This window comes from Macaca thibetana, chromosome 15 (assembly GCF_024542745.1).
Source record: "Macaca thibetana thibetana isolate TM-01 chromosome 15, ASM2454274v1, whole genome shotgun sequence".
In the NCBI taxonomy this organism is placed as follows: domain Eukaryota; kingdom Metazoa; phylum Chordata; class Mammalia; order Primates; family Cercopithecidae; genus Macaca; species Macaca thibetana.
Genome location: NC_065592.1, coordinates 13,262,199 through 13,283,578, shown reverse-complemented (window position 1 = coordinate 13,283,578; position 21,380 = coordinate 13,262,199). Strand labels below are relative to the sequence as shown.

General features: G+C 42.8%; 1 protein-coding gene across 11 annotated transcripts in view; it reads left to right on the top strand.

Annotated features, from left to right (window-relative positions):
* The window catches only part of GAPVD1 (GTPase activating protein and VPS9 domains 1), a 110,657-nt gene extending 90,227 nt beyond the window's left edge, over positions 1–20,430 (top strand). For all 11 annotated transcript variants that reach the window (XM_050760540.1, XM_050760539.1, XM_050760542.1 and 8 more), the window contains 9 exons: positions 1,207–1,329; positions 3,816–3,945; positions 4,729–4,838; positions 5,149–5,308; positions 9,098–9,285; positions 10,113–10,326; positions 13,899–13,971; positions 15,317–15,514; positions 18,048–20,430. In XM_050760540.1, the coding sequence (XP_050616497.1) occupies positions 1,207–1,329; positions 3,816–3,945; positions 4,729–4,838; positions 5,149–5,308; positions 9,098–9,285; positions 10,113–10,326; positions 13,899–13,971; positions 15,317–15,514; positions 18,048–18,188 (1,337 nt within the window). In that variant the 3' untranslated portion in view covers positions 18,189–20,430. The remainder of the gene's footprint in view (positions 1–1,206; positions 1,330–3,815; positions 3,946–4,728; positions 4,839–5,148; positions 5,309–9,097; positions 9,286–10,112; positions 10,327–13,898; positions 13,972–15,316; positions 15,515–18,047) is intronic.
* The last annotated feature ends 950 nt before the right edge of the window (positions 20,431–21,380 follow it).

Below are 21,380 nucleotides of genomic sequence, written 5' to 3'. Positions count from 1 at the left end.
TCATGAAAACAAAAGAAGAGCCTATGAGCATGATACTTAACTTGTCTATGTCTTGATTTCGTCTTCTGTAAAATGAGGATGTTAACAATATTTCTCTGTAAGGTTGTTTGATCAGTAATTAAGATAATCTCTATAAGGTGCTTAGCACAATTCCTGGCATGGTAAGTGCTCAATAAATATTAGCTGCTGTTAGCTGCTGTGAACACAAACACGAACAGACACACACACAATACGTATATGTATATATACACGTATGTGTGTGTGTGTGTGTATATATATATATAAAATCTAGTGATTTTGATGTGTTTTTGTAATTTTTAGAAAATGGGATTCTACCAGAATGTGAACATTTATGGTCACCTGCCTGGGCTAGGTCTATCCGGGAGTTTGTGTTTCACTGTGGAACTTTGTCCTGTAGATCTATAGCAATCCCTTGCTTTAACAACCCAGTTGACTACTATTTTAGATTCCAGGATAATATTTTTGATGTGCTGATTTTGAAAGAGTAATGGTCCTGTCAGTAAATAGTGCTGCATTTGTGATTGTGATAAGCTTTTTCTCTGTGCATCCCAGGTACAATTCCAGCACTCCCCAAGAATGTCTAGATTCTGTAGGAGTGCCTCTGACATCAGTGCATGCACAAAAGTGCTCTGTTCCAGCAGCTGCACTGTCATGGTGAGATCTAGTGAGAATAGAATATGAATACTGTTAGTTTTCAAATGCGTGGAGAGAGATTCATAAAGGAAGAATGGAAAAAGACATTTGTTATTATTTAAAGGGATTTAAGTCTAAGTTTGAATAGTTTTTTTTTCCTCCTTCAGCATAGAGATGTCCGAATAAATGAAGTCTGCATGTAAAAATGCACTGTTGGAAGTTCTGTTAGCATGAATTGCTGATAACAGTGATTTGAGTGCAAACACTTTAGAAATCTGTCATCCATTCAGTCTGCCCTGAACTTTGACACTGTCATTCTGGTGATGATGAGAAGGTGGAGCTACTCTTCCCAATTTCCTGCTTTGGCAAGGCTCTCAGACTTAGAAATGGGATGAGTAGGCAGCTGCATGGTGCCTCTTAACATTGAGATATGTGCTCTTTTAAAGTCTTACCTCCTAATCCGCCTTTGGGATTATGCTACTGGTGTCATACTAACATCAGAGTTGGTACAAACCGAAGGGGCTAATTCTCTCATTCTCCTTTCCCTTGCAGATGATCCCAGCCCTAGACTCAGTGCACAAGCTCAGGTCGCTGAGGATATTCTGGACAAATACAGGAATGCCATTAAACGGACCAGCCCCAGTGATGGAGCAATGGCAAACTATGAAAGTACAGGTGATAATCATGACAGAGATTTGAGTAATAAACTTTTATATCATAGTGACAAAGGTAATCTGAATTTAAGTGGCCTTTAAAAGAAAGAATAGCTAAGGGAATCAGTTTACTACCTCAAAATTACAGACTACCTCTAATTTTGTTTAAATTGTTTAAATGTTTAAATTGATGTCCTTCTCTGGATTCTCCCACTAGCCCTGGGTACCCCTGAATGTTCAGATGCCTTAGAGTTGTCCTCCTTTGCATCTGGGGTGACTGGCCCACAGGGAGTTGGGGCATATTTTAATGGGAGGAAGTTCTTTTTCAGTGTCTACAGCTTTGTAATTTTATCCAGTTACACACTCTCAATATAGCTATGGGAGCAGACTATTGGGACAAGTTATCCATTGTCACCTGGTACTTATTTTAAAGGATTCTGTTTTCCTCATAATAGAATACTGAATAGCTTTCAGAAAAATGAGATACAGTCCCCAAGATAAATGAAGAGAGAAAGTGTATAAAAGCATAAATAGGGGCTGAGCACGGTGGCTCACACCTGTAATCCCAGCACTTTGGGGGCCGAGGTGGGCAGGTCACTTGAGGTCAGGAGTTTGAGACCAGCCTGGCCAATGTGGCAAAACCCCGTCTCCACCAAAAATACAAACAATTAGCTGCATGTGGTGGCAGATGCCTGTAATCCTCAGATGGCTGAGGCATGAGAATCGCTTGATCCCAGGAGGCGGAGGTTGCAGTGAGCTGAGATGACGCCACTGCACTCCAGTCTGGGCAACAGAGCGAGACCCTGTCTCAAAAAAACAAAAAAAAAACAACAACAAAAAAGAAAACATAAACATAAATAGTATACTGCATAAATATGTGTTTATGCCTATATGCACATAGAGTATCTCCTGGAATAATCTTCCAGCAAACTGGTAACGTGAGTTGGCTCTGAGGAAGACTTCTAGGAAGCCTCAGAGGGAGAGGGAGTGGAAAGGAGAACTTCCTGTATTTTTTTATTTTGAATAGTTTCCAAATAACAGAAAAATTGAAAGAATAATACAATGAAGGTTCATCTACCCTCTATCTAGACTTAACAATTTTTAACATTTTGCCACATTCCCCATATATATATATAGTGTGTGTGTGTGTGTGTGTGTGTATATGTATATATATACTTTTTTTTTTTTTTTGGTGAGACAGTCTCACTGTGTTACCCAGGCTAAAGTGCAGTGGCACAATCATGGTTTACTGCTGCAGCCTCAACCTTCCCAGGCTAAGGTGATCCTCCCATCTCAGCTTCCTGAGTAGCTGGGACCACAGGCACGTTCCACTGTGCCCAGCTAACTTTTGTATATTTTTGTAGAGATGGGACTTTGCCGTGTTGCCCAGGCTGGTCTCTCCCTGTATTTTTTTCTGAAGCATTTGAAATTATTTCCAAAGAATAAGGATATTTTCATATATGAACTCAATATATTTATTATGTTTTGGAACTTTTTAGTCTTTTAAATTTTTTTTTTTTGTAGAGGTGAGGTCTCGCTATGTTGCCCAGGCTGGTCTTGAAATCATGAGCTCAAGCGATCTTCCTGTCCTATGCCTGGCCAAACTTTTTATTCTTTTTGATTGTATACATGTATGTATTGTATTACATATTTCTTTTGTGTGTGTGTTTTTTTATTTGAGATGGAGTCTTAATTCGTTGCCCAGGTTGGAGTGTAGTGGCGCAATCTCGGCTCACTACAACCTCCACCTCCCGGGTTTAAGCAACTCTCCTGCCTCAACCTCCTGTGCAGCTGGGACCACAGGTGTGTGCCACCACACCTGGCTGATTTTTGTATTTTTCATAGAGATGGGATATCACCGTGTTTGTCAGGCTGGTCTTGAACTCCTGACCTCATGTGATCCACCCACCAAGGCCTCCCAAAATGCTGGGATTACAGGTGTGAGGCACTGCACCCAGCCGTGTATTATATATTCTTGATTAAGACATAAAACCAACTTTGCAAACCACAGATCTGACCTTGTTGCATTTGTGAGTTGGTCCCCTGACTCGCTCTTGGGTGTAGCAGGAAGACCTCCAGTAGAGAGAGTCAGGAGACCTGAACCCATAGTCAGTCTTGGCCATTGGCCATCCAAGGAATTTAGAGCAAGCCATTTTCTGACTGGGCAGGAGTCCATGTCTATAAAATGATTTTTGAAGCCTCTTTTAGTTCTCTGCTTCAGTGATTCTAAGATGTTAACTTTATTAAGTTAATGTGGACTTTCATTGTTGTGCATTAGTATCGGGATAAGAAGTAAAACCACTCTCTTCTCAGCAACTAGTCTCTTGATACATAATTGTTGCTATTGATAATTCAGTTAAGTATTTGAAGTTTTTCTTTCTTTTTTTCCAGAGAACTCTTATTGTTAGTCAATGGTAATTTATTCTTGAGTTGCTCTGAATACCTACTAGTGCCATAATATTCCAAATGAACCTGGTTATCCATTTCTTGGGGGTGGGTTTTGTTTAGAGGTTTTGGGTGATGGTGAAAGTGCACATGATTCTCCCCGTGACGAGGCACTGCAGAACATCTCAGCTGATGATCTCCCAGACTCTGCGAGCCAAGCAGCCCACCCGCAAGATTCAGCTTTCTCTTACAGGTATTTCTTTTATAGGATTTGGAACTTTAGGGTTTGGACTTTTCAGCACCATTGCAGTCACGTCAAGTCAAGTGATGTGTTGAATCAATAAATGTATAAAGCAGGGAGAGAAAAATGAAATGCTATTTACTAAGAAGACTTTGTTTCAGTTGTAGATGTTATGTATCAAAGGTGTTAATTCAAGGATTTAAAAAACTCACTGGGCGTGGTGGCTCACGCCTGTAATCCCAGCACTTTGGGAGGCTGAGACAGGTGGATCACTGGAGCCCAGGAGTTGGAGACCAGCTTGGGCAACATAGCAAAATCCTGTCTCTATAAAAAAGAAAAAGAAAAAAAAAAAAAAAGAAGAAAGGGTTTCTTGTCAGGTAGTGAGCTTATCTTGTGGCATCATCAGTGTTTCTGAAGAGATGTGCCAAGAGATATTCCAAATCTGAGTGCTGGGGGCTTCTGACTTCCGTGGTTCCTCCCACTCTGCCATAATATGCTTTTCCAATTCTTATAGCACCGGTCATAGAACTCGGTGTATGGAAAAAGGTCAGAAAGGATTTGTTGTTTGATTCTGGTGCCTTAAAGAATGGTCCTTGCCCTGAGCACTTTTATCACCTGGCTCCTTGGGTAATTAGAAAGCCTGTTCTTTTAAGTGGAGTGTCAGTTAAGAATCATCTTTTAAAAAATGTTTGAAACATTTGAGTCCTAAGGTAACATTAATTTATATACTAAATATTTGTAAAATGTGAGCATATCTGGCTAAAGAAATTAATGTATTTTCTACTTATTTTTCAGAGATGCGAAAAAGAAACTGAGGCTTGCTCTTTGCTCTGCGGACTCTGTTGCCTTCCCAGTGCTGACCCACTCAACAAGGAATGGTTTACCAGACCACACAGACCCAGAAGGTAAATTGCTGCAGGATCATTTAAGTTTTCCTATGTTTATGGGTTGCACCATATGAAATTGCCAGTATTCAGCTGTTTAAGCTGTATGGCAATTCCATATGGTTCAACTTAATATGTTTATATTAGTGTCACTTAAGGGCACTGTGATTACTGATAGTTTATTAAAGTATTTTCTAATTGGGAGTGGCAATACAGCTTAGTTCTAATGATACATGACAAAGCAGAATTGACATCCCAAATGCTGAGAGTTAGCTTAATTAAGCCCATGGAAATTCTCAATAAAAACAGAATCCTTGTTTCTTTTATTTAGACAATGAAATTGTATGCTTCTTAAAAGTTCAAATAGCTGAAGCAATTAATTTACAAGATAAGAACTTAATGGCTCAACTTCAAGAAACAATGCGCTGTGTGTGCCGTTTTGATAATAGGACTTGTAGGAAACTGCTGGCTTCTATTGCTGAGGACTACAGGTAATACACCCCACCTATTCAGCTTTTAAACCTAGCTGTTAGCTGCAAGTGTTTTCTTTTTGATCCTTATTTCAGAAATGAATCTAGGCTTCCTACAAAGTGCTTGGCTCTATTTTCCTGGATGTAGATTTCTGTGTTAGTCTGTTCTCATGCTGCTGATAAAGACATGCCAGAGACTGGGCAGTTTACAAAAGAAAGAGGTTTATTGGACTTACAGTTCCATGTGGCTGGGAGGCCTCACAATCATGGCAGAAGGTGAAAGGCACATCTCACATTGCAGCAGACAAGAGAAGAGAGCTTGTGCAGGGAATCCCCCCCCTTTTTAAAACCATCAGATCTTGTGAGAATTATTCACTATCACGAGAACAGCACAGGAAAGACTTGTCCCCACTGATTCAGTTACCTCCCACTGGGTCCCTCCCACAACACTTGGGAATTCAAGATGAGATTTGGGTGGGGACACAGCCCAACCATGAGCTGCCCCTTGCTTCTCCCAGATCTCATGTCCTCACATTTCAAAACCAATCATGCCTTCCCAGCAGTTTCCCAAAGTCTTAACTCATTTCAGCATTAACTCCACAATCAGAAGTCTCATCTGAAACAAGGCAAGTCCTTTCCGCCTATGAACCTGTAAAATCAAAATCAAGTTAGTTACTTCCTAGATACAATGGAGGTACAGGCGTTGGGTAAATACAGCCGTTCCAAATGAGAAAAATTGGCAGAAACAAAGGTATAAGCCCCATCCAAGTCCAAAATCCAGCAGGGCAGTCAAATCTTTAAGCTTCAAAAGGAACTCCTTTGACTCCATGTCTCACATCCAGATCACGCTGATGCAACAGGTGGGTTCCCGTGGTCTTTTTCTTTTTTTCCCGAAACAGAATTTTGTTCTTGTTGCCCAGGCTGGAGTGCAATGGTGCAATCTCGGCTCACTGCAACCTCTGCCTCCTGGGTTCAAGCAATTCCCCTGCCTCAGCCTCCCGAGTAGCTGGGATTACAGGCGTGCACCACCATGCCTGGCTAATTTTGTATTTTTTTAGTGAAGACGGGGTTTCCCCATGTTAGCCAGGCTGGTCTTGAACTCCTGACCTCAAGTGATCCACCTGCCTCAGCCTCCCAAAATGCTGGGATTAAAGGCGTGAGCCACCGCACCCAGCCAGGGTTCCCATGATTTTAGGCAGCTCTGCTCCTGTGCCTTTGCAGGGTATAGCCACTTTCCCAGCTGCTTTCATGGGGTGGTGTTGAGTCACTGGCTTTTCTAGGTGCACGGTGCAAGCTGTCAGTGGATCTGCCATTCTGAGGTCTGGAAGACAGTGGCCCTCTTCTCACAACTCTAATAGGCAGTGCCTCAGTAGGGACTCTGTGTGGGCGTTCCGACCCCACATTTCCTTTCCATACTGCCCTCGCAGAGGTTCTCCATGAGGATCCTTCCCCTGCAGCAAACTTCTGCCTGGGCATCCAGGTGTTTCCATACATCTTTTGAAATCTAGGCGGAGGTTCCCAAATCCCAATTCTTGACTTCTGTGCACCCACAGGCTCAACACCACATGGAAGCTGCCAAGGCTTAGGGCTTGCAGTCTCTGAAGCCACAGCCCAAGCTCTATGTCGGCCCCTTACAGCCATGGCTGGAGCGGCTGGAAGGCAGGGCACCAAGTCCCTAGGCTGCATACAGCATGGGGACCCTGGGCCTGGCCCATGAAACCATTTTTCCTCCTAGGCCTCTGGGCCTGTGATGAGAGGGGCTGCCATGAAGACCTCTGACATGCCATGGAAACATTTTCCCCATTGCCTTGGGGATTAATATTCAGCTCCTTATTACTATGCAAATTTCCATAGCCAGCTTGAATTTCTTCTCAGAAAATAGGATTTTGTTTTCTATCACATTGTCAGGCTGCAAAGTTTCTGAACTCTTATGCTCTGCTTCCCTTATAAAAATGTATGCTGGCAAAGCACAGTGGCTCATGCTTGTAATCCCAGCACTTTGGGAGGCCAAGGCAGGTAGATCACCCAAGGTCAGGAGTTCGAGACCAGCCTGGCCAACATGGTGAAACCCTGTCTCTATTAAACATACAAAAAATTAGCTGGGAGTGGTGGTGGGTGCCTATAATCCTAGCTACTTGGGAGGCTGAGACAGGAGAATCGCTTGAACCTGGAAGCAGAGGTTATGGTGAGCTGAGATCATGCCACTGCACTCCAGGCTGGGCAGCAAGAGTGAAGCTCTGTCTCAAGAAAAAACAAAAAAAACAAAACAAAGCCGAATGCCTTTAACAGCACCCAAGTCACCTCTTGAATGCTTTGCTGCCTAGAAATTTCTTCTGCCAGATACTCTAAATCATCCCTCTCAAGCTCAAAGTTCCACAAATCTCTAGGGCAAGGGCAAAATGCCACAAGTCTCTTTGCTAAGACATAACAAGTCACCTTTGCTCCAGTTCCCAACAAGTTCCTCATCTCCACCTCAGCCTGGACCTTATTGTTCATACCAGTGTGAACATTTTCGTCAAAGCCATTCAACACATCTCTAGGAAATTCCAAACTTTCCCACATTTTCCTGTCTTCTTCTGAGCCCTCCAAAGTGTTCCAACCTCTGCCTGTTAACCAGTTCCAAAGCTGCTTTCACATTTTCGGTTGTCTTTTTAGCAGTACCCCACTCACGGTCCCAATTTACTGTATTTGTTTGTTCTCATGCTGCTGATAAAACATATCTGAGACTGGGCAATTTAACAAAAAAAAGAGGTTTAATTGGACTTAACAGTTCCATGTGGCTGGGGAGGCCTCACAATTATGGCGGAAGGTGAAAGGCACATTTCACATGGCAGCAGACAAGAGAAGAGAGCTTGTGCAGGGAAATTCCCTTTTTTAAAACAGTCAGATCTCTTGAGACTTACTATCACAAGAACAGCCCAGGAAAGACCTGCCTCTGTGTTTCAGTTACCTCCCACTGGGTCCCTCCCACAACACGTGGGAATTCAAGATGAGATTTGGGTGGGGACACAGCCAAACCATATCAATTTCTAAGCAACATATTTGGATATTTAGTGTGGAAATGTAGTTATAAATGAGCAGTTCCAAATAGAAGAGTGCAGTTTATTTCAGCTTTGCACAAAAGCAGGTATAGAGGTATGCCTATATTATGAGGCCAGGACAACTAGAATATCATATTTCTTTTTTTAGTGGTGATAGGAAAGACTACTTTTCTGGACCAGAGAAGCAGAAGTAAGTAGCCTTAGGAATAGCTGTGCTTTTTCTGCTGCCAGTCCCCTGCTCATGATTATGGAGAAAAATGTAACTGAGATGCTTAGGTAGTGAGGAGGCTTCAAGGCTTAGGGAATGGGCACTCTGGTGATTGTTACATTTAGACTATAAGCAAGTAATTGGTGAGGGATGTTTGTAACCTAGTGACATATAACCTGTATTTGTTGTTATTTTTAGTCATCTGTAGCTGTCAATTTCCTATTAAGTATGAGGTCCTATAACTCCAGTATAAAATACACCAAGTATGCACAGGGGCTTAGTAACATTTAGTGAGTTAGCTAACTAAGTCTTCAGTCCCATTGATGCTCCCAGACAAAATGCAAAATGGATCTGTTCTTCAGCTGGCACCATGATCAGTCTCTACCATGTCTGCAGCCTGACAGGCTACTTTGTATATGTGCTACTGAAGAAAGCACAGACATGCTACTTTGTAAAACCAGACTGTGCAGTAATTTTATAAAGAAAAGTTAGGACCCTTATTCTTCAAAGAAAGTATGCACTGAATATATCTGATGTCATGCAAAGTATTTTTCCTTTTAGAAAAAGAGCCCCATATATTGCTTATCTCACTCGTTGTCGACAAGGACTACAGACCACACAGGCTCACCTGGAAAGGCTATTGCAAAGGGTTTTGCGAGACAAAGAAGTGGCCAATCGATACTTTACCACCGTCTGTGTGAGATTACTGCTTGAGAGCAAAGAAAAGAAGATCAGGGAATTCATTCAAGGTAACTCAATACCTTTAGTTTAAGCATCTCTTCACCTGTCATACGGTTGGGAAGATTGGGAAATACTGTTTTGTTTTGCTAGTTTGTTCAAGTATCTGCATGCCTTACTCAGTTATTTTATGGAGTCTTAATAAATTAAACTTTGATGTCAAACCAATAAATTGCATTTTTCTCCTGTATTGAATATCTGTAGTTTACTTTTTAAATTGGGGACATTTGTAAATTTTGGGTCTGTACGAATTCTCTCATTTAAAAAAAAAAAAAAACAAATGCATTTTTTTTTAGGAACTTTTTTTTTTTTTTTTTTTGAGACAGAGTCTTGCTCTGTCACCAGGTTGGAGTGCAGTGGCGTGATCTTGCCTCTCTGCAACCTCCGACTCCCTGGTTCAAGGGATTCTCCTGCCTCAGCCTCCTGAGTAGCTGGGATTACAGGCATGCGCCACCACGCCCAGCTAATTTTTGTATTTTTAGTAGAGATGGGGTTTCACTGTGTTGGCCAGAATGGTCTCAATCTCCTGACCTCATGATCTGCCCACCTTGGCTTCCCAAAGTGCTGGAATTACAGGTGTGAGTCGCTGTGCCCAGCCTAGAAACATATTTTTATAACAAATTCCTTGCACTTAAACTTTCACATATTCCTTACTTTTTCTCCTGATTTAATTATATGGCCACATATTGTCCTAAAATAAACCACACTGAAACACTTTTGGCTTTAAGATCATGGTGTCTGCATAGCTAGTGATAAAAATTATTTCTATGATTTCCTTTTAAAAATTATTTAGATAGTTTTTATTAAACTATTTAAAAATTATTATTTTGCTTTGGAGACTTTCAGAAACTCACCGCAGCTGATGATAAAACTGCTCAGGTAGAAGATTTTCTGCAGTTTCTTTATGGTGCAATGGCCCAGGATGTCATATGGCAAAACGCAAGTGAAGAACAGCTTCAAGATGCACAGCTGGCCATTGAGCGAAGCGTGATGAACCGGATTTTCAAGCTCGCCTTCTACCCTAATCAGGATGGGGACATACTGCGCGACCAGTGAGTACTTCTATGTTGAGTGCCTATGTGGGACTACATAGGGATCTACCAGGTAGCCCATATTTTAGGCAAGCTATATGTGTAACTTAGTATCTGATTGTAAAGGAAATGCATTGGTTACCATTTTTCACCTGTCAGAGTTACATGATCACAAAGAATGATAATACCCAGTTTTCAGGGAAGTGGGCAGTCAAGCGGGAAGGGGTAGAAATTGGTGTAGCGTCTTTGGAAAGCACTGCTGTTTACTCTGCCTTAACTAATCTTCCCTTCCTTCTTGTGATTAAGTCTTACTTAGCCTTCAGGTCTTGACTTAAGTATCGTTTCCGTGATGAAGCCTCTCCTGACTAGGTTACATCCTATTAGGGCTGTCTCAGGCCTCAGTGCCTTTCTTTAGCACTTGCCACAGTTGCCATTTGACATCTGTTTGAGTCACGGTTTCTGAACCCAGCACTATTGACATTTAGGGCCAGATTGTTGATGATGTGGGAGGCTGTCCTGTGCATTATAGGATCTTTAGCAGCATCCCTGGCCTCTACACACTAGGTGCCAGTAATACCCCACCAATTGTGACAACCAAATGTCTCCAGACATTCCCAAATGTCCCTTACGGGGCAAAATTCTCCCCTGTTCTTTTTTTTCTTTTGAGATAGGGTCTTGCCCTGTCACCCAGGCTGGAGTGCAGTGGCATGATCACAGCTCACTGACACCCAGGCTGGAGTGCAGTGGCATGATCACAGCTCACTGAAGCCTCAACCTCCCGGACTCCTGTGACAAGTGATCCTCCTACCTTGGCCTCCCAAATCGCTGGTACTATAGGTGCACACCATAACACCTGATAGGTGCACACCATGACACCTGGCTGATTTTGTTTATATTTATTTATTTATTTAGATGGAGTGTCACTCTGTCGCCTAGGCTGGAGTGCAGTGGCGTGATCTCAGCTCACTGCAACCTCTGCCTCCTGGGTTCAAGCGATTCTTCTACCTCAGCCTCCTGAGTAGCTGGGACTACAGGCACGCACCACCATGCCCCGCTAATTTTTTGTGTGTTTTTAGTAGAGATGGAGTTTCACCATGTTGGCCAGGCTGGTCTTGAACTTCTGACCTCAGATGATCTGCCCATCTTGGCATCCCAAAGTGCTGAGATTACAGGCATGAGCCACTGCGCCCAACCTTGTTTATTTTTTGTAGCGACAAGGTCTCGCTGTGTTGCCCAGGTTGGTCTCAAACTGCTAGACTCAAGCGATCCTCCTGCTTCAACCTCCCAAAGTGCAGGAATAAGAGCTGGGATTACAGGGCATGAGCCACCATGCCTGGCCCTCTCCCCTGTTCTTAATCACTGGTTTGTGTGATCGTTTAATGAATGTTCTCTCCACACTGGCTTGTTCCCTCTGCGAGACCAGGAAATAATGCTTTTATTAACCACTCTAATAGCACCAGGCACAGTACTTGGCCTCTAATATATGCTTGTTATATATTTATTAAGAATGAACAGTTGGTCGGGCATCGTGGCTCACACCTGTAATCCCAGCACTTTGGGAGGCTGGGGCGGGTGGATCACCTGAGGTCAAGAGTTCGAAACCAGCCTGGCCAACATGGTGAAAGCCCGTCTCTACTAAAAATACAAAAATTAGCTGGGCATGGTGGCATGCATCTATAGTCCCAGCTGCTCAGGAGGCTGAGGAGGGAGGATTGCTTGACCCAAGGGGCGGAGGTTGCAGTGAGCTGAGATCGCACCACTGCACTCCAGCCTAGGCGACAGAGTGAGACTCTGTCTAAAAAAAGAGAGAGAGAATGAACAGTTAAGTATTTGAATACCAAAAAATGCCTGGAATTATATGGCTTATAAGTTATATCTCAATAAAGCTGTTTAAAAATACTAATCCTGGCTGGGCACAATGGCTTATGCCTGACTGGGAGGCTGAGGCAGGTGGATCACCTGAGAGTCAGGAGTTGGAGACCAACCTGGCCAGCAAGCTGAAACCGTGTCTCTACTAAAAATACAAAAATTAGCCAGGCATACTGGCTCACACCTGTCATGCCAGCTACTCGGGAGGCTGAGGCAGGAGGACCGCTGGAACCCGGGAGGCAGAGGTTGTGGTGAGCCGAGATCACACCATGCACTCCATCCTGGACAACAGAGCGAGGCTCCGTCTTTAAAAAAAAAAAAAAAATTAATCTTGGAAAAAATTTACCTGGAATAGTAATACTAGTTATTTTTGGGTAGTGAGACTAGGAAATATTTTGCAGTTTTTATTTTTCCTCGTCTGTATATTCTCTCTTTTTTTGACAGTCTCCCTGTGTCACCCAGGCTGGAGTGCAATGGCACGATCTCAGCTCACTGAAACCTCTGCCTCCCGTGTTCAAGCAGTTCTCCTGCCTCAGCCTCCTGAGTAGCTGGCATTGCGGGCACATGGCACCATGCCCAGCTATTTTTGTATTTTTAGTAGAGATGGGTTTTCACCATGTTGTCCAGGCTGGTCTCAAACTCCTGACCTCAAGTGATCTGCCCACCTTGGCCTCCTAAAGTGCAGGGGTTACAGGCATGAGCCACCGTGCCCAGCCTTCTGTGTTTTCTTGAGCACTGCTTCACAACTCTGTTTCTGACCTCAAGCATGTTAAAGTTGTTACCATGCTTCTTAACAGTGACAGTGGCTTGCTGGGCCTGACTCCCAGGGGTCCGTGTAATAGGATCCTCGGGGTGTGGGTTATGTTTGTATGAAATATTTTTCATGGAGATTTTCAGATGTTGCATAGATATTTGAGAAAATTGACTTTCCTGTGAAATGGGTTAGGATCCTTCCAATCTGCCGTCCTCATTTGTTCATGGTCTCAGAGTGTTTGGCCCACCCCAGACTTCTATGCTTAATATGCCAGATGGGACCTGTTTTCTCTCCAGAGCACCAGTTTTTGCCTTTAGGCATAGGATAAGGAATGGGGACATTCAAACCATATTGACTACAGACAGCAACTTTGAAGGAGATTGTTTTTCCCCACCCTCCATGACATTTCTGCGGGGTTTATAGCGTATGAAAAGCCAACAGAGGAACTGGAAAGAACACTAGCAGCCAGGAAGCTGGGTTCAGCCCCTGCTACTGACACCTGTATAGCTCAGGCAAGCCTTTTCCCTTTTTAAGCCTACTTCTCTTCATCTACAAAGTGAAAGGTTTGGTGAATGGTAGAGGCCCTTCTCCATGTAATTAATAACTTTGGTTTCTAGCTTTTGATCCTTCTACTTCCTCTCACCTTTTTATCCCCCCTCACCTTCTTTTCCTCTGCTTTACAAAATTATGTGTCCAAGCAGCTCCTACTAAGGGCTCTTCTCCTTTCTCCCTTGCAGTGCTGTCTGGTCCAGAGAGGAAAGACTCCCTCCCTTCCCTGCATCCCCTTGGCTCACTCAGCATTTCTGAGCAGATTGGAAAGAATACTTATCTAAGACGCTCAACTCTAACTGTAATCCATAGCTAGCAATAAGTCAACATGTTTCAAATGTTTTGTAAAAATCAGTGATGACTATTTGTGTGCCGTATTTTCTGAAATGAATATTTACATGTGTATTTTGGGGGTTTTCAGGGTTCTTCATGAACATATCCAGAGATTATCTAAAGTAGTGACTGCAAATCACAGAGCTCTTCAGATACCAGAGGTAATACAGGTTTATATAGCATGGGTAATGTTAACTAAATGCTGCGTGGTAGTGTTACCACATTTTCAAGGAACTGAAATATGATAAAATATAAAACATCATTTTCACTCTATGTAATTCAGTCTAACTTCAAAGTTCCTGAAGATGCTTTCAGGGATTAAAATTCCCTGGTATGAAATAGTAGAAAACCAGTTGGGAGGAGCCCTTCCTTGATGCTACTTCTCAAGCCAGCCCTGCTGTCAGGGGCAGTATCTCTCCATCAGTGCTTTTATAGTCAGGTTTCTGCAGAAATGTTTTGAAGAAGTGGGAGGCTGGTAGCACTCCAAAGAGTGAGATACGCTGTCTCAGGAGAGGTCATTGAGTCTGCATGTGATCTCAGATTACCTTTAGCATTTTTACCTGTCCTACATCTCTTAGAAAATAAGAAAACATGAAAATTTCAGGTATTTGAGGTTTCTGGTTGTTTTTGTTACAACCTCCACTAATGAGACGTTAATTAGCATACAATTTTAAATTGTTTTTGGTTTTTTGAATCTGTTATTTCCAGGATTACTACAACAATGGTACATATTTTTAAATTAACCTCTTTTTTTTTTTTTTTTGAGAGGGAGGCTCGCTCTGTCGCCTAGGCTGGAGTGCAATGGCGCAATCTTGGCTCACTGCAACCTTCACCTCCCGGGTTCAAGCAGTTCTCTGCCTCAGCCTCCCGAGTAGCTAGGACTACAGGCGTGTGCCACCACGCCCAGCTAATTTTTTTGTATTTTTAGTAGAGAGGTGTTTCACTATCTTAGCCAGGCTGGTCTTGAACTCCTGACCTCGTGATCCACCTGCCTCAGCCTCCCGAACTGCTGGGATTACAGGTGTAAGCCACCACACCCGGCCTTAAATTAACCTCTTTTCTCACACGTGATAACTTCTTTTATCACATGTGATAAATCTATTTCCTGTGTAGAGCCAGTTTAAGCTAGTTTTAACAGAAAGTCCTCTTTTAGTAGTTTGCACTTCTGGAATCAGCTACTAAATGTAGAGAAGTTCCATTCTAGCTATTTAAGAAAGAGAATGGTTTGAAATTTTGTGAATTCTAGCTTCTGTGCTGTTGAATGCCATTTTTCTATTAATGGATATCTGGTTTGCTCTATTTTAAAATGCAAAGCAACTTATTTAAAAGTTTTAAAGTTATGCTTCAATCTTTGGTGAAGGGAAAGGGGGCCTGCAATATGGTTTTACCAAAGAGAGGAGAAAGCAACCACATTATCCTCTGCCTCCTGACACGGAAGTTGCGGTGGTCACTGCCTGGGGTTGCCATTGGATTCAGAATCTGTATATTGTCTATGGTCTCACTTAGGTTTATCTTCGAGAAGCACCATGGCCATCTGCACAATCAGAAATCAGGACAATAAGTGCTTATAAAACCCCCCGGGACAAAGTGCAGTGCATCCTGAGAATGTGCTCTACGATTATGAACCTCCTGAGCCTGGCCAATGAGGACTCTGTCCCTGGAGCGGATGACTTTGTTCCTGTGTTGGTGTTTGTGTTGATAAAGGTGGGCCCCTTACTACTATCAGTTAAGGAGTTATGTGGCATTCTGAGCAGGTGGCGCAGGGCTTCACACAACGGTGGAGATCTTGGCTCTTTTCCAAGTCACAAGCTCTGGGTTACTCAGAAAGAAAGTGCCTACTGTCAAGATTTGTTCTTTTGAGACAGAATCTCACTCTGTCGCCCAGGCTGGAGTGCAGTAGTGTGATCTCAGCCCGCTGCAACCTCCATCTCTTGGGTTCAAGCGATTCTTGTGCCTCAGCCACCCAGATAGCTGGGATTACAGGCGTGTGTCACCACGCCCAGCGAATTTTTTTGCATTTTTACTAGAGACGGGGTTTCGCCATGTTGGCCAAGCTGGTCTCGTGGTCTCGAGCTGGCCTCAAGTGATTCGCCTGCCTCAGCCTCCTGAAGTGTTGGGATTACAGACATGAGCCACTGCGCCCGGCCAAGATTTGTTCTTACCTTAGGGTTTTCAAAAGAAAGGATGGGAAGACTGGATTCCTAGATGAACATTTTCAGCTTTTAAAGCAGTGCCTGGGTCGGGTGCGGTGGCTCACACTTGTAATCCCAGCAGTTTGGGAGGCCGAGGTGAGTGGATCACGAGGTCAGGAATTCAAGACAAGCCTGGCCAAGGTGGTGAAACCCCATCTCTACCAAAAATACAAAAATTACAGGCTCCTGTAATCCCAGCTCAGGAGGTTGAGTGCAGTGAGCGGAGATCACACTGCTGCACTCTAGCCTGGGCAACAGACTGAGACTCTGTCTCAAAAAAAAAAAAAAAAAAAAAAAAAAAAAAAGCAGTGCCTGAAGTTCTTGGTTGAGGCTCAGTATATAATTATTGAATGAATGGATGAGGGCAGGTTCTTTTTGTTATGCTTTTACCATCTTCTTTCATACGGAATTCCTTGCAGTACTTGTCATATAGGCTACCAAATTTACCAATGATCTCTCCTCTTTCAGCTTCTTATTTTGTAATTGTAGTATGAAAGTACTGACATCTGTCGTTCTTGTTGACTTTAAAATTACAGTTTCATCATTTATTTATTTTTTTTTTTTTTTGAGGCAGAGTCTCGCTCTGTCGCCCAGGCTGGAGTGCAGTGGCCAGATCTCGGCTCACTGCAAGCTCCGCCTCCCGGGTTTACGCCATTCTCCTCCTCAGCCTCCCGAGTAGCTGGGACTACAGGTGCCCGCCACCTTGCCTGGCTAGTTTTTTTTGTATTTTTTTAGTAGAGACAGGGTTTCACCATGTTAGCCAGGATGGTCTCGGTCTCCTGACCTCGTGATCCGCCCGTCTCGGCCTCCCAAAGTGCTGGGATTACAGGCGTGAGCCACCACGCCCGGCCCAGTTTCATTATTTAAATGGTTTATTTTGAACATTTTGAGGGTGACCATGTAGTTTGGGTGCATACAGCCACTCAGTGATCGTATCACCTGTGTGTTCCAGTCAGCTCAGCCCAGCCGTTGCTCTCTAAAGTGTGTGTGATGTATGTCCTACTATTTCTTAGCATTGTGATATTTCTACAACCTGAACTCAGCTTGGAGGGAGAAACCCGTGGGGTTGGCATCACAGCTCCTCCTGTTGGCCATCGCTCTTCTGGCTTCCACACGTAGTAAATCTAGTTCCTGTGGAGAGCCAGTTGAAGCTAGTTTTAAGGAAAAGGCCCTAACTCTTCCTCTTAACCGTTTAACAGCCTGTGCCCTTTCTCACCACATGAGGAAGGTAAAAAAAATTCAGAAGATGTCCTCTGTTACCTCTGGCAACAGAGGGCATGCCATCTTTTTTAGTTTTTTCTTTCTCAGCTTATTCTCCCTGGACTTACCAGATATAATTCAATTTGCTTACAGTATTTATTTTGGTGTCTAACATTCTGAAATCCTGGGATGTTGAGTAAGACCACAGAGATTAGTTCAGCCTTCTTAAAAACCAGTGAGGTTAGGGACTTGCAAGGATAGAAACCTCTAGATAGATTAGCTGAGATTAGAACCTGGGTTGCCTTTCCAACATATTATTGCTACTCATGGAAACTAGGGTTTAAAGATTACTTCCAAAAAATAACTTCGGGGTTGTTTTCAAAAGGATTGGTATGTCTTTCTTTTTTTTTTTTTTTTTTTTTTTTTTTTTTTTTTTTTTTTTTTTTTTTTTTTTTGAGACGGAGTCTGGCTCTGTTGCCCAGGCTGGAGTGCAGTGGCCGGATCTCAGCTCACTGCAAGCCCCGCCTCCCGGGTTCACGCCATTCTCCTGCCTCAGCCTCCCGAGTAGCTGGGAGTACAGGCGCCCGCCACCTCGCCCGGCTAATTTTTTTTGTATTTTAGTAGAGACGGGGTTTCACCGTGTTAGCCAGGATGGTCTCGATCTCCTGAACTCGTGATTCGCCCGTCTCGGCCTCCCAAAGTGCTGGGATTACAGGCTTGAGCCACCGCGCCCGGCCTCAAAAGGATTGGTATGTCTTTCATAGAAGAACATTTGAAGAACACTTAAATGATTTTGGCAGAGCTTTGACATCTGAGTAATTGACTTTCATTTTTTACTTCTCTAGGCAAATCCACCCTGTTTGCTGTCTACTGTGCAGTATATCAGTAGCTTTTATGCTAGCTGTCTGTCTGGAGAGGAGTCCTATTGGTGGATGCAGTTCACAGCAGCAGTAGAATTCATTAAAACCATCGATGACCGAAAGTGACCAAGACCAAGGCCCACCAAGGCAGCAGACTGTTAATCAAACAAACAGATCTCTAAGAAGGCGCATCAGCTGCTTTGAAGGCTGAAGATTGTTTTTGTATAATATTGTACAGCTTCAGGCATTTTAAAGCAGATCTTTACTAAACAGGTTAATGAGCTAACAAGCAGGTTCTCTTTGGGCTCTTTCCTTTCTGAGTTGCATATTCTATTTTCTTGTCCCCAAGTAGAGTCTAGTACTACAAAAAGGGACCACATTTTTCAGGTATTTCTAAATATTAAAAAACAGAACAAAAATCTCTTAGAAAATTTCTAGACCTCCATTCTTGGATACCCTTTCTTTCCTTTTATTTTAAAAAAGAACAGTACCCCTCTTTTAAGATGCTGTCTTATATTAATGTGCATCTAATGGAAAGAAGATACGAGTTGCACTGAGGATTATAATAGTGGTACATTAGTGGCATTATCTATAAATACACTCACCTAAATTGAAAAGCTAAGAAGGAAATGTAAATATAATATATATTTATATTTGATGTAATATGGACATCTGCAGATTCTAATAAACAAGGACTATTGCTGATAGTAGGCTGTGACATACTGTCTTGTGAAATGGTTTCCTTGACAAGATTTAAGCTGAGCTTAAAAGCAAAAAACAAAAAGTACACAGAAATATTTATTAAAATGTAATACAGTTTATTGGACTTTCTAAGTATGGCGTTTGATGGGCAGGGCTGTCTTTAATGAGTGTGAAAGTTACTAAGTCACTTAGACATCTCACCGTGGAAGTTTGTGAGCCTCCATTAGGAGATAGACTGATTACCATACACAACGTAAAAAGGAACAGTGGATAGCTCATACTTTATGGTGGTTCTTCTCCTCCGAAATAATATACTGCAGAAATCCCAGACAGAGCTCCTTACAAACCTTTAATTGTAATATATTTTTGATGATTATTCACATTGAATGCACAGACCAAGAATTCAGTGAATGTCATTTTTTAAAAAACTAATTTGTATTGTCTGCTCTAGTGATACAAGTTTTACTAGTGATAAACTATTTTAATCAACCATACTATTCTTACGGAAAAAAATAATCTATTTTGGCAGGTTTCTGTGCCTTTATTTCCCTCTTCTGAAAAAAAGTCTGTGTTTTCATAGTTTGGTTTGCATTGTATATCAATAATCAATCAGGAATGGTTTTTGGTGCCTGAAAAATTGGCCAAGGAGGCACACCAAAGCTTCAAGCACAAGTCTTGTACATGGGCCATCACTGTCTGGTTTCACTTTGTGTGTTTCCTAAACACATTTAGCTGCTTTTATAACAAACTCAGCCCCATACTTGAGTCCCTTGTTGTTGGGAGCATTTCCAGGTATCTTTTAAGGAAACTGTGATAAACAGCCTTGGGCAGATGAATACGGAGGCTGTCTGCTGTCCGTCTCTGAGATCTTTGTGTCTGGGAATGCCTAAAGATTTTATTTTTTTTTCTTTGTTTTTATTTTATTTTTCGAGACAAAGTCTCATCCTGTCACCCAGGCTGGAGTGCAGTGGTACGATCTTGGCCCACTGCAACCTCCACCTCCCGGTTCAAGTGGTTCCCCTGCCTCAGCCTCCCAAGTAGCTGGAACTATAGGCGCGCGCCACCACGCCCAGCTAATTTTTGTATTTTTAGTAGAAACGAGGTTTCACTATGTTGGCCAGTATGGTCTCGATCTCCTGACCTCATGATCCACCCGCCTTTGCCTCCCAAAGTGCTGGGATTACAGGCATGAGCCACCGCACCCAGCCAGAAACTAGATTTTCTTTATGTCTCCACCCCTTCTTATTCATTTACTTTACAATACCAAAATAAATTGCATAGGAGTGTGGGATGTGGTTTCTGCCTTCTAGAGAGAGATCAGAATTAAACTAGTACTATGAAATGTCCTTTTGAATGTTAGGTCAAGAAATCCATGTACAGAGTCGTGAGCTTCATGGGCTGTAACTGCCAAACTTGCCCTGTGTTAGAAGTTAAATCCCATCGTCAATACATCACGAGGCCAGCTGTGTGATCTGAGACCTAGATGGGAGTTCATTTACTTCAGCCTTTGATTCAGTAAATGTTAAGCAGAGGACTTCGAATGGTTGAAATTCATTGTTACAGGATTTTACTCATAAACCAATGAGAGATTTTGTTTTCTCCACAATGGTTGCTAAGTCTATTCCATGTTAACACTGTGGAAATAAATATGAAGATGTGGACATTGCATTGGGGCTCTTTTCTGTGGAAGAGAAGGTGGTGGGATTGGGGTGAAGGGCTACACTGAAGGCAGGAGATAGGGCTCTGCCTTGTTGGAGCCAGGGCTGAGGTTTGGCTGCAAACCTCAGAGATTTGGCATCTGTGACACCTCTAAAACAGGTTCGGGTGCTCATGACTCTGTAGCTGGCGGAGGAGCACAGCACAGCTGTTGCAGGGGCAGCTAAGGTTTCCTCTGAATATCCTGTCAGGAGCAAGGACTACTTTGGCATTAACCATCACTGGTTTGATTTCTTGACAGGTACATGAGATGGGGAGTGATTTGATTTTTTTTTTTTTAGAAAAGAGGAATAGTTGTTCCCCAAATGTTTCTTCCTCCATTGCCCTCCCGTACTTGTTTTACATGAAAGATTAGTGTAAAAGTGCAAAATCAGCCCTGGAAACATTCGGTAGCCACCGATTACTACATAGAATTTACAAAGTGGATGTTAAAAGGAGAGAGAGTTGGCTCAGTGCCCCTGAAATCTTGTAGGATTAACTTCTCTGAGGAAAAGAAAAACCAAGTTTGCATTTTGTATTAATATTCTGCTTTTAGAAGTAATAGAAATACAAGTTCAAGATTGTCTTTACTTACAAAATTACAGTTTAATTTTTTTTGAGACACAATCTTTCTCTGTCACCCAGTCAGGAGTGCAGTGGCGTGATCTCGGCTCACTGCAACCACCGTCTCCCAGTCTCAAGTGATTCTCATGGCTCAGCCGCCCTGGTTGCTCAGATTACAGGTGTGTGCCACCACACCCAGCTAATTTTTTGTATTTTTTTTGTAGAGACAGGGTTTTGCCATGTTGGCCAGGCTGGTCTTGAACTCCCGGCCTCAAGTGATCCGCCTGCCTCAGCTTCCCAAAGTGCTGGGATTACAGGCGTGAGCCACTGCGCCCAACCACAAAATTATATATATAT